Below are 16,793 nucleotides of genomic sequence, written 5' to 3' on the forward strand. Positions count from 1 at the left end.
TGACTGAGACCGTGTTTATCCCCTCTTAACGGATTCACAATCATTAGTCATCACCTTGCTTACTTCCGTAGTGTCATTTTTTTTTTTTGTTCCTTTCCAGTCCTCATTACATGGGCGAGAGGTGTTCTGGGGATGGTGCATTATTCGCAAGGGCAAGAAATTTAATCCACGACCCAATTGCGACATTTGTTCCATGAGCCCGTGATGGAGGACATACGGGGAGCATCTGTATGCAGAGATGCACCTTCTCGCTGGGGTGAAGCTTTGTGAGGGTGTTGCACTCTGGAGCTGGTAAATCCTGCAAACATTTCATGTTCAAGGCAATTTGCATTAAACCCGTAGATGGGTGGTATCAATTCCAATATAAAACAAAGAAAGCATTAACTTCTGGTACAATAAAGGAACGGAACAAGAAATGTCAATTCACAAACGTTTTATCTCCTTGGAGAAATTAAAAACATTCTTTGCTTTGATATGAAAGCGGTCGGGCTAAATTATTGGGAGGCGGGGTGACCCTTCACTGATGATGAAAGACTGACCTTTCATTTTATGACCCTGCACCACTACTGTATTTTTTTTACTGCGTTTTTGCGGAGGGGGGGGGGGAGGACACACCACAGAGTGCGGTTTCACAGGACCAGCTGTGCTCTGTCTCAGGTGTGCCTTGTTCACCTTGAATATTCAGATCATGAATGGGCTCCGGTGGCCAGGGCCCCAGTAAGCATCCCACAGGTTGATTTGAATGGTGCATGAGTGTGCATGAAGGACTGATACTGTATGTGACAACATTAGGGATCCTGTGAATTATTTATTTAATGGTATCATTTACACAATACAATACTGGTCCTGCCGGCTCATTGAACCCTAGTTTTATTAGATGCATAATTGAGACCATGCATCGGGGAGACTCCGGACTCAGGAACCATTAACACGCTCAACCCCATTCTAAGAGCACTTCGGTCGTTATTCAAAACAGACATTTGGATTACATGTTCAATTTTAATAAGTATGAGGTTCTTTTGTTTTGCTGGTCATTTTTATTCCACTTGAGGGTTCTGTAACATTTCTACATTGTCCTTTGGGTGGTCCTATGGTGAGATACTGTATGTTGTTGGGTCTTCATTGTGTTGTTTATGGATGGCATCCTGTATTTTTGTCCCCTCTGCTGTTGGTGATACATTAGCCCCTACGGTATGTTTGAAAGCATCATCAACTTTTTTAGAATGAATATTAAAAATATATGTAATATCGCCACTGTTTGCCCGTAGTGTTGAACATTAACTCCATTGTTCCATTTCACCCAGAGGACTACAGTTTGACTTGTTATTTAAAACGCCCCACCTGAAGCAGCTTTGGCGTATTGAGGTATTTGTGTGCATTTTCTTTTCTGTTTATATTTAAGGATCACATAAGATTGCATAACACCAACATTCACATCTCGCCTACCAGCCTCACACAAACGAGCGTTTCATTCTTCGTTTCAGATCTCAGATCTGATAAAATGTTGTGCAGGTTAGATGAAGTATTAGCTTTTCAGGTTTAAGCGTTTCATTTTGGGGCTTTCGGGGATTCTTGTCAAATTAGCTGCACTGCAGTCAAACTTTATCCTCAATGCGGCAGACTCCCTGCCAAATCTTTGGGAATTCTTTTTTTATTCAAGGTATTAAAAAGTTTGAGCGGATCTGCAGCAAAGCCTGACAGAGGTTAAATTAGTAACAGCGTCTAGAAGCAACAACAGCTTCATGTTGCACTCGGTTTCTGTGTGGGAGAAATACATAGCTGAGGTCAGGAGTCGTATCCCTTAAAACAGTTATAAGGTGTTAATATAGAGATTATGTGATACGAATTGAGGTGTGAATAGTAGCCATTTGATATTTAGATCATTGATCACTGTCATTTGTTTAAAAAAAAAAAAGTATGAGCGTTGTAAACAACCAAAACTGATGCTGAGTAACTTGAATCTCACTGTCCAGAGACAGAAAATGTTAACTAAACTTCCCAAACTGTAGTTATTGTGTTTTATTCAGCGAATGTTATCCACCATCAAATGCATGTGTATTTACGAGAGCAAGGGGCTGACATTCCTCTCCTTTATTCTGCAGATTCACACAAATGTCCCCCATGAGTCCCATTGGAATATATTGAACACACAGCACTTGGATGTTTACTTCGCTGCCAAAGGAAGCTTTTTATTGGGAAAAACATTGCTCCTCTCTGTTAATAAGAGCCTTGGGATTGTGTTTGGGACATTTATGTCAAATTTAATCAGATACATTTTTTACCTACCACTCGTAGGACTAACTCGAAATCTGGTAAGTAAATTTATTTCAGTAATTCAACTTAAAATGTTAAACTAATATATTATATAGACTCATTACAAGCAAAGTAAGATATTTCAAGCCTTTATTTGATATAATTTTGGATGATTATGGCATACAGCTTATGAAAACGCCAAATTCAAAATCTCAGACATTTTTTGGCAGTGTGGGGAGGTGCCAAGTCCTGCTGGAATATGAAGTCAGCATCTCCATAAAGCTTGTCTGCTGAAGGAAGCATGAAGTGCTCTAAAATGTCCTGGTAGACGGTTAAGTTGAATTACTGAAATAAATGAACTTTTGCACAATATTCTAATTTTTCACCTGTAGATTAGAAGTCATGCATTCCTTCCATTTGTTTTTGCACAGTGTTTTGTTAAAACCAGTAAAACCAGTTGCAGAATGTGACCACGCGGTGTGGCTCGGAGTTGATTGTTCTTACCGAGAGGCATCAGAGATGCTACTTTTGGTGAGAAATAAAAAATGTAGCTACAAATGGATGTCTCAGCATGTGTCCTTCCTAGAAGAGGCTTATTCACCATGTGGAGTATGCACCCGTTGGCATCATTCCATTGGTTGAAATCTGGAGATCGATGAGTGTCCACTACTGTCTCCCGATGGCGTTTGCTATTGATTGTAACATCACATGGAACCATCGGTTACGGCCCCATCAGCATTTTGTCTGATTCATGTGAAACCTGCCCGTGTTTTAAGTGTGATGTGGATCTCCTCACAATAAACATCTGCGTTGGCATGTATCAGGAAGTTGTCTCTCCAAGCACAAAGTTGGCCAGATGTGACGACCCTGTTATATTATAAAAGTGGAGGCGAACCTCCCGCGGCTCTACATAAACTCACCCTCGTCCCCCTCGGCGTTCCCTGATCTCATTAACCTGACAGATGTGGGAGCCGCTGCTCATGTGATTAACTTTTACTCACAAGCTGGGTACTCTTTCGAAGCTTCACCTGCAGCCATGCCGTTGCTCCGTGTTAGACTCTGTGTCGGACAAAAACTGTGGGAGAGGGGAATTAGTTGGTAAAATAAAACCCTGCTTTGGAAAACAGGTTTAAAATCGCTGCATCGCAAACATGTAATTTGTTTTTTCCCCTTCTTCCCATTTTTGTGGATCTATCTGCTCAGTAAACACTGACCATCTATTTGATCCACTATATTTTGCCTGACTGAGGAGGCGGCTTATGTTGCAGTTATTATTCCCCTGAGTTATTTCAGCTTTTATGACCAAATGTAACGAGACCAACCTGTTTTATATCCAAATTTGACTTGGAAATGCAACTCATCCGTCTGCATTTACCGTCCTACAGAACATGCTACATAACGGTACTAGTGTTGTTGTACGCGTGTTTGTGTGTGTGTGTCATCATGGCAACATGGGGTTCCTTACTACAGGATCTTACTCCCACAGAAGTGTCCCTGCGAGAAGTTTGTCTGTGGACAGATTTTCGTGGGTTTGGTTGAGTTCACATTCACTTTGTCACTTTCACTTTCTGTTTAGCTGGAGCACTTTACCTTTATTTTTATTTTGTATTTTATCTTTATTTCTTAACTTACTAATCCATAGCTTTAGCGTACTAACCCATAGCATATATTTTATTATATTTTTATCTTATTGCTGCACTGCGTTGTCTGTTATGTCCATTATTGTTGTCGGTTGTCTTCCGTCATGCACCAACCACCAAGTCAAATTCCACGTATGTCTGACATATGATGGCAATAAACGTTTCCTGATTCAAAATGACGGCTGTGTAACGGGGTGGGGGGGTCCCACAGGCCCGGTTGGTCATCCCGGTTAGCACTCTTTGTGCTAAGCTAACCGGCTGCTGTCTGTAGCGCGCACGCAGACCCACTACTCGCATATCAATAAGCAACAGAGGGGCATTCGAAGGCAACGCAGCACTTCAGAAAAACAGTCTTCTCACTTCCTCTCACTGCCAGTTAAGTGGATTCAGTCACACATATTAAAAAGCAATGTGCAGCAGAGTGTGCCACATCAAAGGGGAAGCGGAAAGCGAAGCCCCTTGTTAATGGGGGGGGGGGGGGGGGGGGGATTGTGGAAGCAGGGACTGTGGGATATTGGGGGGGACATAATGGCCCTGACAATCAACCGGCTGAGTGCCCGTCCTTCCTCCCTGCAGGGAGTGTCGGTGGAGACATAACGAATTGACACGGAGTTAGGTCGGTGTCAGCCCCGTTCAGACAGGAGATAAGAATTGGAAAAGCTTTGGGGAAACAGAGTGAAGAGCAATCTCCTTGATTTCATCTCTGACAGACTGTTGACGGATTGATGAGAATTCACTGCAGTCCACCAGATTGTCCCTTTGAGATTGATTTGTGTATTAAAAAAAAGAAAGAAATTGTCCCGTCTTATTTTCTATGTTGACACGCTGCCTAAAGAGGAACACGTTGGTGACTTCTCAATAAATTGCTGTGACAGTGCACTGCGTCTCACACCATCCTTTATAATTTAAGGTCAACAAAAGATGAATAGCATACCTGCCGTCGTCTTTTATTATTGGAGCTCATGAGTTGCCGTTACTGGAATCAGAGCACACAGCTGCCTCGATGTCACGTTGTGGTCCCTCCTGTAGGCGTGACCATGTGGCGGGTTGACAAAAGGAATATTTTAAAATTGAAAGCCAATCTTTTGTTTTAAGAATTGTGGACAATTCCAATTTTCTCTGCTTTTGTGCCTTTTAAATCACCGGATTTATTGTTAGAACAAACCTCTCCTGCGGCACTTTTATTTTCTTCATTAAATCCCACCTGTCGTGGAACATTTGTTTAAAAAAAAAATAGCATTTTAGAAATGGTCTGGTGGAGAGGGGGGGGGGCGAACTCACCTCTCGCTCACAGCTAAATCGGTTAATCTCCTTCTTGTGGTTCATAGCTTTTGCACCCTCAGGGAGCTGTTTTTTTTTTTTTACTACTGACATGCATTTTTTATCTTCACAGGGTCTCCAGCCCCACTCTCTTTAGAAAACTGCATTTTTCCTAAGCCCCATAATTGTCTTTAGTTTGATGCCTTAGCTGTGGAAGGTCGCACACGTGTGCACATTGGAGCCAGGAACTCAGATTTACATTAGTGACTGTCAACACTTGACACGGCTCAGACAGTATACACCCCGACTGATGACTCATTCTTTTTTGTAATTGTGTTTCATATAGGGTTGCCCTCGAGCCACCGCAGCTCTATTGGCCACAGCATTTGTACGTAAATTGTGTACAAGACAGTCAAACTGAGCAACCGCACATCTGTAAAAGTGGCATTTGAGAATGATAATCCACTTATTACATTAACATGAAAACATAATTTCTTTTGAAAGGCATGTTAACATTTTCTTCCCATTGACACGTGTCTGTTCTTGCATAGTTGCCTTTTATTCAATGCTGAAATGATGCAGACTCCTTTCACTTTAGACAAAACGAAAACAAAGCCCCGCGGGTCGCCGCACCGAAAAGGTGAGGTCAAAGTAAGCTCGTAATTAACTTCTGGAGCTAACTGCTGCAAACCCTTCGAGCGTTTTACCGAGGAAATAAGAAGCACTGCAAAAATCATTCAGTTGTGTTTGAGCTGTGAGTGTTTATGATTCTAACACTATGCTATTCACACACTATGCTTACCTCCCCCAAAACTGACAAAAGATGTGCACGATCGCTGTCAGATGTCTAATAAATAAATAATGTAGTGCAAGAGCTTTATTAACTTTTTCCTTCTCTTTTCTCATGCAGCTTGCATGCATCTGTATATTGATTTCCTTTTGATATATTTCTGTAATACCAGATTGAGCTAAAGCATTTAACCCGGAAAACAAACAATTGTAAAGCTAGCTAGTAAATGTTACTTTTGTTACAAATGTCATTATGAGAAGTTAAATCTAGTGCAAGTCATCATGCTCGTGAACACTTTAGCTTGGTGATGGTAACGTGAAGTGATATATTTATGATTCAAAACTCAAGACAGTGCTGTTAATGTGTGAGTCTTATGTTGCTGAACAAAATGTATTGTTTATGATACATAAAGAAAAAAAGACATTGACTTTCTGTTAAGGGAACTTTCTGCAGCAGTCTTTGCTACACATACTTGACCAACTAGTCTATACAAATTTGGTAAATTAGGAATTTAGTGAGGGAAGAATAATGGTTAAATGCATAGGAAAACGTGCATGTTAAAATAAAATAAGTTTTGATTTGTTTTCTCATCTGTTGGTGATGAAAACAATAAACAAATAAAGCGTTTTACTTCCTTTGAAAATGTAAAACAAAATAAAGCTCTGATCTTTTTTACTCTATTCATTATTATTTGATTGGCTTCTCAGTAGAAAGCATCAGTTATGAATTATGTCTCCAATGGATAGTTGCATTCACCTTCATGTGCAATAAGCAAAGTGTAAAGTGCTTGTTATCAACCATCATTTGTACACACACGTTTGATGCTGCAGAGTTGACGGATTAACTCTCCTTTGAAACCCGCTGAAGCAGTCGATGATTCTCCGTTATGCTGCACGTTGGGCTGTCGTATGTTAGAGTGCCGTTTAGTTGCTCACTGTCATCGAGTGTCCTTTGCAGAGATGTGACAAAACTAAGTAGTTTCACTTGTTCTGCTGAAAAGAGTTCCCTATAGAAAGTGCAGACTTGCTGTATGCTCTTCATTAAAGTCCCTACTCAGGGAGAAAAAGACTCAAACATGACCTCGACTGACAATCAACGGCTGAATCAATATCCTGCTGTTTTTTCGAGTCAGCCGGACGCATCAACTCCAACATCAGCCCTCCGAGCGATCGTTGCCGTTTGTATTTTTGTCATCCAGATCGAAAATCAACAACTGGGTTTAATTTCCTTGGCTATGAAAATAGATGAAATCTAGGGAGAACAAAAAGGCTTCATCGGGGGAATCAGTGACTCTAAATCTTGACAGCTACATCGCGGCCCCGCCTGTCGGAGGCATTTATCCAGCCGAGCATCTTGCACTGTAAATCACGGGATACTTACAGCAGAAGAAGTAGAGGAGAAACACACGTGGTGCCAACAATCTGAGATGTCATTTGTAAGCTGATTGAAATCTGTGGATTGAACAGCTCACCTGGTGTAATACCAGAAATTTAAAAAACAGTACGATAAAAGATCAAATTGTTCCTTGTGAGGCTATAACAAGCAGTAGTGGGTGAGATTTAAAAGCACACAGAACGTGAGAAGATCCATGGAACAGTGAACCCCCGCATGGTGGTAAACTCATTATCACTCGTGGCATGGTGCTTAATTATGTTAATATCACAAAATCATAATTTATAAATATACAACATGTCATATTTGCTCGTAACTTTGCCGTTTTAGACTTTTAAAGTAATGGAAACTTCCTCCATCAATATTCCATAGATGTTCAAAACAAGTCCATTGCAGAAACAAGTTTCATGTTGCACCAAAATAAACTACTAAGCATTATTTAGGCAAACGCTGTTCAAATGAAGAACACTGAGTTAATAAAACTTAGATATAGAAGGCATTAAAAACAGAAGATCATTGAAAGGAACACATTAATTATGTATACCGAGTTCTTTTTAAAAACTATTATCGAGTCACGTTTGACACACTATGGACAGCTTCACAGAACTTGCTTCTGGTTTTTGGTCAGGACACATCAACATAGTTAATGTGGTACTGTATCACATTAACTCCTGATATTACATATATATATATGTTAATCTTTATTAAGTGGATAGTTTGTAGGTGATGGACGCCTGCCATCACTAACGATATCATTGACTACCATCACCGTATCCTGTTGAATTCTTTTGTGAATTCTTTTGTGTCTGAAGCTCAGCTGCAAAGAAAATAATGTTTATTTATAAATTTCCATTTGTATTCTAAATATGGAGATGTATTTAGCAGCTTGTATCTGCATTATGCATGCAAATACTCTCAAAGGGAAGAGACTCCTCTCTCTGTTTGAAGACATTATTCAGAGAGGCTTTGTTTACATTTCCTTGTGAGGGACTCACACCTTGAGCCCAAATGGTTATAATAATTCCTGTCAATTTCTGGTGGAACAATTTCTTTTAAAAAGGGCGATGTCAACTTGTTACAAATGCTTTAAGAAAATCTGCTTCCTGCAAAACATCTCCCCCAATGTTATTAACCAAAACAAACTGTGTGTCGAACCAGCGTTGTTTTAATGGCGATGTTTTGTGTACTATACATCATCAGTAGAAAACAATCAGCCCGGTTCACTCGCTGGCTGCTTAGCTCATCAACATCGACAAAGCAACAAAACACGTCAAAACTCATCTCCTCTCCAAAAATGGCTCTAATGAGCCGGAGGAGGCCGGCTTTTGTGCAAAAGATCAGATGCGGGCGAGTGATGTGTCTACATTTAACTTCAACAAAACCGCAGCTCAAGCTCTACGTCCTCACCTTGGTTCACCTGGCTCAGATCCCAGGCCTGCTGTCGTAACAAGAACAACAACAAAAAACCATCACAAACACGTCTAGAACTCAGACTCTGCACACGGTTGCATTAAGTGCCACGCCGGTGGAGAGACCCTTTTAGATTTTGCCGGCTTATAAGCCCTCATTTTCTATTCTGGCTCATCCAGCAGCTGTCTAAACAGAGCTGAGTTTGCTCAGGTACCCGTCGCTGGCTCGGGGGAAACGCTGTGTGTTATAACCGTGCGCTGCTTTGCATAGTCAAACAATTGTGGGGACTCGCCTAGATCCTGACCCACTTCGGTGACTTTGTGTTTCAAATACTTAGATCAATTGATATTGAGGTAGATAAAAGCCATCCTGCGTGACGGGGTGTGTGGGGTGTGTTTCACGGAGCAAATGAATTTAACAAATGCAAGAATCAAGGGTGGATGTTTCGATGGGATCCGTCTTCCCCTTTCTGCCAAAACAGATAAACAATGCATGATCCGCTGCATGCATTCTCACTCGTCGGCCCTGACAACGGTTGCGGAGGCTGGGATGTGCCTGTTTTACGAGGCTATTGATTCATTTTCTTTTGCGTGTCAACGATGAACGAACGAGAACACAACATTCAATAACAATTATTTACAGTGGAATCCTCGCATTGCTTCTGTCAATCACCGCAGTCACATGATGCATTGGAGCTGTGTCTTCGGGCTGAACTTTATTCCGGCGGCGGGTTGAGCTCGTAAAACAGCTTTGACAGTTGGCAGAAACGCCAGCAGTGGACGCGACGCGCTAAATAAACTAACATGTTCGTGTTGCCTTCACTAAGTGAACCATTTACCGGGAACAGACACGGGGTGCACTCACGTTGGTAATGGCAGATGACAACAGGAATAAAAGAGAGAAAGTGCAGTCTTGTTGAGAGTTTGTTGTTTCCAGTGTTGATGGCTTTTACTTTCGAGCATTCATGCAAACACTAGCTATAATAAAACTGAACAGAAGGGACAATAAGCTGCAGTCCGACAGCATGTGGACTGGCAGCTGGGTTAGATTTTGGCTGTAAGGAAGGTTTGGTAACCTGAGGACCTCTTCATATTAAAGTGTAACACTTGCATTGTTAAGCCCAAGTAAACAATGATATTGTCCATCAGGAATGCGATTCATGGTAGCAAAAAAAAAATGATGAATCAAAAAAAAAACACTGAAAGGAGAAAACCAAATACCAAAAACCAAATATTGTATATACTGTACATACTATATATATGCAGTTCAAGTCCAAAGACACAATTTGCCATCAACTTTAATATGACGCTCAGAAAATACAGCAAAAATGTGTTTGTTTTAAATTTTTTATTTCATTTTAATCAGGCGTTATTGTTTCAGTTCAGTTTGAGTCCTTCTTAAAGGATCGTTCTTATTTAGTTTCAGACAATGCTTTTCACTGCTTGTTTGCGTGTGTTTGTTTCAGTTGACAATAAATTGGCCTCGCAGTCGCGTCCCATTCAAAGGTCAGATAGGAAATGGTATCAATCTGTTTGTCTCTGACAGCAACAAAGCGAATCTGTCAAAAATGTCAAACTACTCATTTTGGCCTGTATAATAATCTGTAGAACCATTCCTTTGAGCCCCTGACATTTTGGCTGGTTGTGCAGCAGATAGAAGACAGACCTCCCCTCTCTCACCTCAGCTTTTACAGATTAGCATGTTAAGAACATATAGGGGCACTATTTCTTTAAGATAGACACAGTAGGTTCACAAAGCCAATTACATTGTTTTGCATTTCTCTCTGTCCTTCTCTCCTGCTTCCGCAAGAAAGGAAAAACATTTTTACACACCGTCGCTCTAAAGTGCATTAATTAAACCATTATGACGCCAATATGTGCTTCTTTCTTCAATAACTTGACAAAAGTATGTAAATTAAAGTCGTTTTGAAATTTTATTTTCAAATGACTTTGAGAAATAAAAAGCTCTTATGCTCTAATGATTTCGTTGTCATTTTACTTCCCTTTTCTGCAATATTTTCTCACAATTGCAGATGAAATGCCTCCACTGAAACTCTGTAGGAACAAAGCGTTTATCCATACATGGACATTAAAATGGATAAATATTATTTTCAGTAATAAGACTTCATTGCAGCAGCATTGCACTCTTTAGTAAGGGGCATTCTGAGGTATGACGTTGGTCCAGTCTCCACAGAGGTCATGTGATCACAAGGGTGCCCCAGACGTAGTAGAGAGAGGCCCCACTCGGCTGGTGCTCTGTCTGTGGCAGCAGCACAAATCAACAGAACAGGTGTACCGGGCTACCTGGGATCACCAAGGTGTTTCCTCTGTGCTCCCCTCGCCGCCGCAAAGCCCCTCAACGGAGCGCGTACTCATGGGGCGTCAGTCAGCAGCACGCTTGGTCGGTGGTGGTCGTAGTGCGGGGGGGGGGGCTCACCGGAGGACTGCTGGCCCTGCCAAAAGCAGAGGCACGGTGCAGATCCTTGTGCCACACACCCACAATACCTTGCTCTCTGATCAGTGCGTCAAAGTCCGAAATGCTCAAAAGTGCTGTGAGCCAACTTCTCCCCACTGAAGTATTGCCCTGTGATGTCACCAAAGCCCTAATTAACTTAGTGCAACTTATTTTGGGTCCGCTTTTGTGGTCCGGAGGCCTGCACAGGGCCCAGGACACTGACTGGGGTCTCATTTGATCCCCCCAACACAAAGGGCACTGCATTCACTCTGTCTGTGTGTGTCTGTGTGTGTGTGTTCTCTCACATGAACCTTTCTTTTTTAGAAAGTGGCTTGTCAGAAGCACACCTAGTGGTCCTTTGATGGCAGCACATTGTAGACACGCTGCTGGAGTCTAAACGTCTTTGAGATTGTCTTCCAAGGGGTGGCAGCAGGGGCCTGAGAGGGAAAGGCCGGGCCCAAGGGCCCACCGAGGTCCCCCCAGCCCCTCTCAACGTCCTGTCACTGACGACCTGTCAAAGAAAAGATTTGAGGGCTGAAAGGTGTGCACGTATGTTCATGTATTCTAGGGCTACTGTATAGATTAGTCATTCTTCTTTGTTTACGGACATTTATAAACAATTGACAACATTTGAAAAGCCGTTCATTGTTTTGACATTAATAGTTTCACATGTAAAAGAAAAAAAGGGTGTGAGCTGTAAGGACAACAGCTGTAAAATGTGCTGATGCATTTTACTCCTTTGTTGGTGCTGACACAATTAAGGCTGCTCAGAAAGTGCATCCAAATCTCTGAGATTAGCTGACCGGACCGGTCTTCTGTAGGCCTTTAAGTCGGGTTGTGTCCTCACTGAATCTGTTCACAGTTTTGCCGCTGTATATACATTTGTTTGTTTAGAGCCAAATAGCTTAGTATGTTTTAAGTTTTTGTGTTATTTTATTAAAGGGGCAGTGTGTAACTTGTATCCTCATCTAGAGGTTTGTGTTTGTCTGTGGTGGAGTAGATCAGAGCAAATGCACACTGTAGCGAGATAATACATTACAGCAGAATGTTTAACATTACTAATGAAAAGCATCTGTAAGGTAATGCTGTAATGCTTCCCTCCCTTCAGATAACGTATTAAACTAAAGGCCATGTCCTTTCGCTCCCCACGTAGACACAAATGTTAAATGCTAAGCTCAGGAAAACATAACCATTCTATAGTGTGATTATAAACTGATTAAAAGAGGATTATTTTCAATATTGGCCAATATCCCCCCAATACGTTGCACACTGTCCCTTAAAGCTATAATTCGGCTGGGCCAGATGGTGAGGGCTGTCCTGAGGCCTCGTGCAGTTAGATGGACCTCGGGACCAGCTGGCTGTGGAAGGCTCTCTTTCTATGTCCAGGCCAAGATGGGGATTTCTATTAACATAAGCACATGGTGGTACCTTGGTACTGTTTGAGGGACTATGACACTCTCTCTTGCTGGTTCTTCACGCGTGGATGGTGATGTGGTTCAGGCATTCCAATGCGTGTGAGGATTTCCCAAAATGTTGGTTTATTTATATCTGTAAAGCACTGGGGTTAAGGTTGTTTTTTCAACATACTCTGTAAATACTGTAAATGGGAGTTGACAATAAGTTTCTTACAACCCTTTTGCCAAATATGACCCCACACTTGGAAAAAACATCAGTCAAAGTAAAGACTGAAGGAAATAGTACCTCCAATTGGATTCAACAATCCAACATGAGCCCATGTCAATTAGTTAAATTATAAGATCCATTAGTTGAAGACTTTTACATTGTTTTTTCCCCAAGGAAGACATACTTTTAGGTTGGGCCTGTGCGAGACTCAGTCTACTACTTCACTGCAGAGCAAATCAAATGCAAACACACAGTCAAAGATGATTGGCATGCGTGTTATTCTAATAGAGAACATTAACACCTAATAAACACAATCAGCTCCTTACCTGTGAGTCATTTGTCTTCACCATCGTGTTTCATGTTCCATCACCTTTCCTCCTGTCATCTCTGTGTGCAAAACATACCGACCGAATGCATCTTTACTGGTTGCACGGGAACAGATGCATAAGCAGGCGATTCACTAAATAAACTAATATGTATTCTATGACAAATGTAAATGCTTCATTAACAATGTAAGCAAATGCGATGAACTTGGCAAAGCAAAAAATAAACAGCTGCCAGTTCTTTTTATTGCGCCCGAGGCTGCAGACTAATGGACAAGAATCACCGCATTCACGTGTCGACTAATGGCGAAAAGATGTTAAAGCAGCTGTAAAGACTTTAAGCACTTTAATCTCTGTTCTTTGTGCAAAACAAGACAATATACAATGAGTAATGGATCTTCTTTTGTTTATCCTTTTCCTGAATCTGAATGGGAGGGTTTTATCTGTGGCGTTCACTTTAAGAAATGCATCAACATCCGTAGCGGGCTTTGAGATTTGGGCTCTTGGCCGCTGTCGAGCTGGCAGCAGTCTTGTTATGAAAATGGAGAGCGATTCTGGCGAGTCCTGCATGAGCGTCTCTGGCATACATACAAGAGTTTCAGAGACACTGTTCACGCAAGATCATACATGCAAATAAACACAGGAGTTGGTTTTAAGCAAGGACGGAGGAATAGTTAAAAAGAGGAAATTATATTTACAACTGTTCATTTAGTCATTTGATCGTCATCATTTTAGTCTTGGTAGTTTCATGATATCTCCACTAATAAAGAAACTGGTCGAATTTTGCATTAAGATGGCACAGCAATTGTTCATGTAACCTCAAAAACCATTTTTTTCAGCCCGGGACCAAGGAGTAATAATTTACAGATACTTTGTGTATAACGGGAAATACGTACAGGCACTCTCCTGACTGATGGCATGTCTGGTGGCTGGTGGCTGAGTGCCGTCCTCAGTCCTCTGGGAACAGATTCTTCTGCCTTCTGCTCTGGAAAGAAGCAGTACGAGTAGAAAAGGCTGTTTTGCAGAAAGTCAAAGGGGGGATGATGTGAGTTGTGTTACAGTACTGCAGGTTATTGTAGTAATTGTACAATACAACTTAAAGTAATTCGACCCACTACAAAGCATTTCTATTATTTTGTTTACAATGTCCATGCGACTGGCACATCATCATACAATAAAATGTGAAAAAGACTGATATAATTAGAATCTGCTATGATTTTATTCTACTTTAAATTAGGAAATTGCTTTGTAAAGTTTTGCTTTCACAAAAGTAGGTCAGTCCCCTTGAATGCATATATTTAATACAATTTGCTTGAGTAATGTCTTTAGTTTCCCCAGCTCAGAATAAATGCCAAACCTTTAGACAGTAAAATATTTTCGGATGGGACTTACTATTGACACATCTGTTTGAGATCTGTTTGATCCTGGTTACGTATTAACTACAGTGAAGCTGCAACAAGAAAATAAAAGTCCTTAGCTCTACATATATATTCATGTACCCATTTCTTTTAACAATGATATAATGATCACACTATTTTAGTTAAGTTGTTTGAAAATAAATGACTTGAATGTTGTGTTGCTTACCTCAAATTGATCATCTTAACATGCTTTGCAGTTGTGACTACATTGCATAAAGAGTGATTACATTTGGTGGGTGTTTTGCTAAAAACACTTGCTACATTAATTACATTACATATAATTTGAGGAAAGATAAATGGCAAGCCATGACGTATTGCAGCCTTACAGCAGGGTGTATCTTCTAACACTTAAGCACCAATAAAAAAAAACTATTGGTGCTGCTTCTTGCTCCTCTGGGTCAGCTTTGTTCATAAATCTTGTTATGCATTAACAGCACAAGTGTGCAATTACGGTTTCATGCCAAGAATACATTTTCAAAAAGAATTGCACCTTTGGAAAAATGTGAGAAGAAGAGCATGAATTATGAATAGGCCAGCACGTATCTGTCTACAGGGAGGGTGAAAAATACTCACAAATGTAATTTATTGCAGAAACGGCAAAAATGAGTGGTGCGAATAAAAAAAAATGACACACTTTTTTGACAGAAAGTGGAATTTAATAATAGGAAATAGGTACAGTAAATGTTATTTATATTTAATAAATGAGTTCTGCGGTTTGGTTTTCCTTGTAGTGTATGTGTAATTAACCTTCAAATCAAATCACACTGTATTTGAAGTAATATTTAATTTCCTTTAATTTTCTTGTTTCAATTATTTTAATTGCATATCTGTGTCTTATTGTGTTTTTTAATGAGATGTCAGACTTAGAAAAACTGGGTATTGTAGCATTTGTAGTTGATGTAAATGATCTCTTATGGTGAATTCATGATATTGTGTATCGAGATGGAGATTAATATATTTCCATCATTTGACATTGTGCGCCCAGTAAATCACAAGGGAATAATACTCTTAATCACAAAACATAAATGGACAATTTCGGTCTTCAATCATCAAGTCTTTGAAAAAACTCTTACTCATTAACATTGGAAAATGAAATCAATCAGGCTTAAGGAGCTAAACCTGCCGGCTTCCTGTGACTTACGTCTCATTTAAATGCGAAAAGTAAATCACTTCAATCAAATTGGACACACGTGGGCTGCAGTACTCGCAAAGTGACACACTCCTGGTGAATAATTCCACTCACCTGTTAGATTTGTCTCTGACCGAAATCTTGACCAAAATCGCACTCAAGTGTGTTTCGTTAACTATAGAGAAAGACAAAACATTATGATTAGGAATATTTCACTTCTATATATATATATCACCAACAATAAACAGGTAGAGACACACAGACTGCATGCAGCGTTATGTTTAATTTATACAACGCAGATCCCAGAACAGTCTCTGCGTTCCATCACCGTGAAAAAAGTAAACCAATTCAAGGTGTTATAAATAACATTTTAGTAATGTTCTTAGCAAATTGTTGGAATGTATCTCTATCACTGAGGTGATGTTAAGTTTATCCGACATTATTTTAGTGTCTTTTATTGTTATTTATTTTAACACAGTTTAGCTGTATTCTGTATGAACTATTTATTTCGTGACTTGAGTTTTTTTTATTTGGGGTTAAAAGGGAAGGTTTACTTTTTTTTAAGTGGAAGTTAGCATTAGCTAATTAAATTACTATTATTATTATTGTTATTATTTTTGGATTACCTGCTTAGTGTTTAGTCTTCCTTTCAGTCCCGTGATCTACACTCTTAATGAGAGCCAGGCTTCAGGTGTACTGATCACAAAAGAGAATTAAAATCGCTGTGATGGACTATGACGGAATATTACAGTGCATGTAAAGCTTTTCAAGTGTAATGAGAGAAAGGCAAGAGGAGGTTAACAGAGACATGGATGAGTCGCAGGTACTAGACACAGCACAATGAGTGCGTACTACCAGCCGGTGAATACTGTGCATCCTGTGTGGCTTTTCACCAGCCAGCTCCAAACGCTGAGCATAATATTCTGATAATGTAGGAGGACGTCTTACCTCTTTAAACTCCATATCATTCTCACAGTCAATCAGTGTCTGTTTAATGATGTAAAACGCCACAGAATGGATTAAGGAGAGACATTTATTAGTTTCCAAATAAGAAAGTGGTCAGAGTCAAGGACAATTGGGCAGGAATAACAATTATTTAAC

General features: G+C 40.3%; 1 protein-coding gene across 19 annotated transcripts in view; it reads right to left on the reverse strand.

The window, feature by feature from the left end:
• Positions 1 to 11,171: 11,171 nt before the first annotated feature.
• Positions 11,172 to 16,793, reverse strand: part of khdrbs2 (KH domain containing, RNA binding, signal transduction associated 2) — a 44,884-nt gene continuing 39,262 nt past the window's right edge. For 2 of the 19 annotated variants that reach the window (XM_037465519.2, XM_037465517.2), the window contains 3 exons: positions 15,807 to 15,867; positions 14,042 to 14,159; positions 11,172 to 13,209 (listed from right to left, as the gene is read on the reverse strand). In XM_037465519.2, the coding sequence (XP_037321416.2) occupies positions 13,204 to 13,209; positions 14,042 to 14,159; positions 15,807 to 15,867 (185 nt within the window). In that variant the 3' untranslated portion in view covers positions 11,172 to 13,203. Of the gene's footprint in view, positions 13,210 to 14,041; positions 14,160 to 15,806; positions 15,868 to 16,793 lie in introns of those variants that run through there. The other 17 variants (XM_037465518.2, XM_037465526.2, XM_037465522.2 and 14 more) reach the window with 15 other exon arrangements.

Source organism: Pungitius pungitius, chromosome 13 (genome assembly GCF_949316345.1).
Source record: "Pungitius pungitius chromosome 13, fPunPun2.1, whole genome shotgun sequence".
Lineage (NCBI taxonomy): Eukaryota > Metazoa > Chordata > Actinopteri > Perciformes > Gasterosteidae > Pungitius > Pungitius pungitius.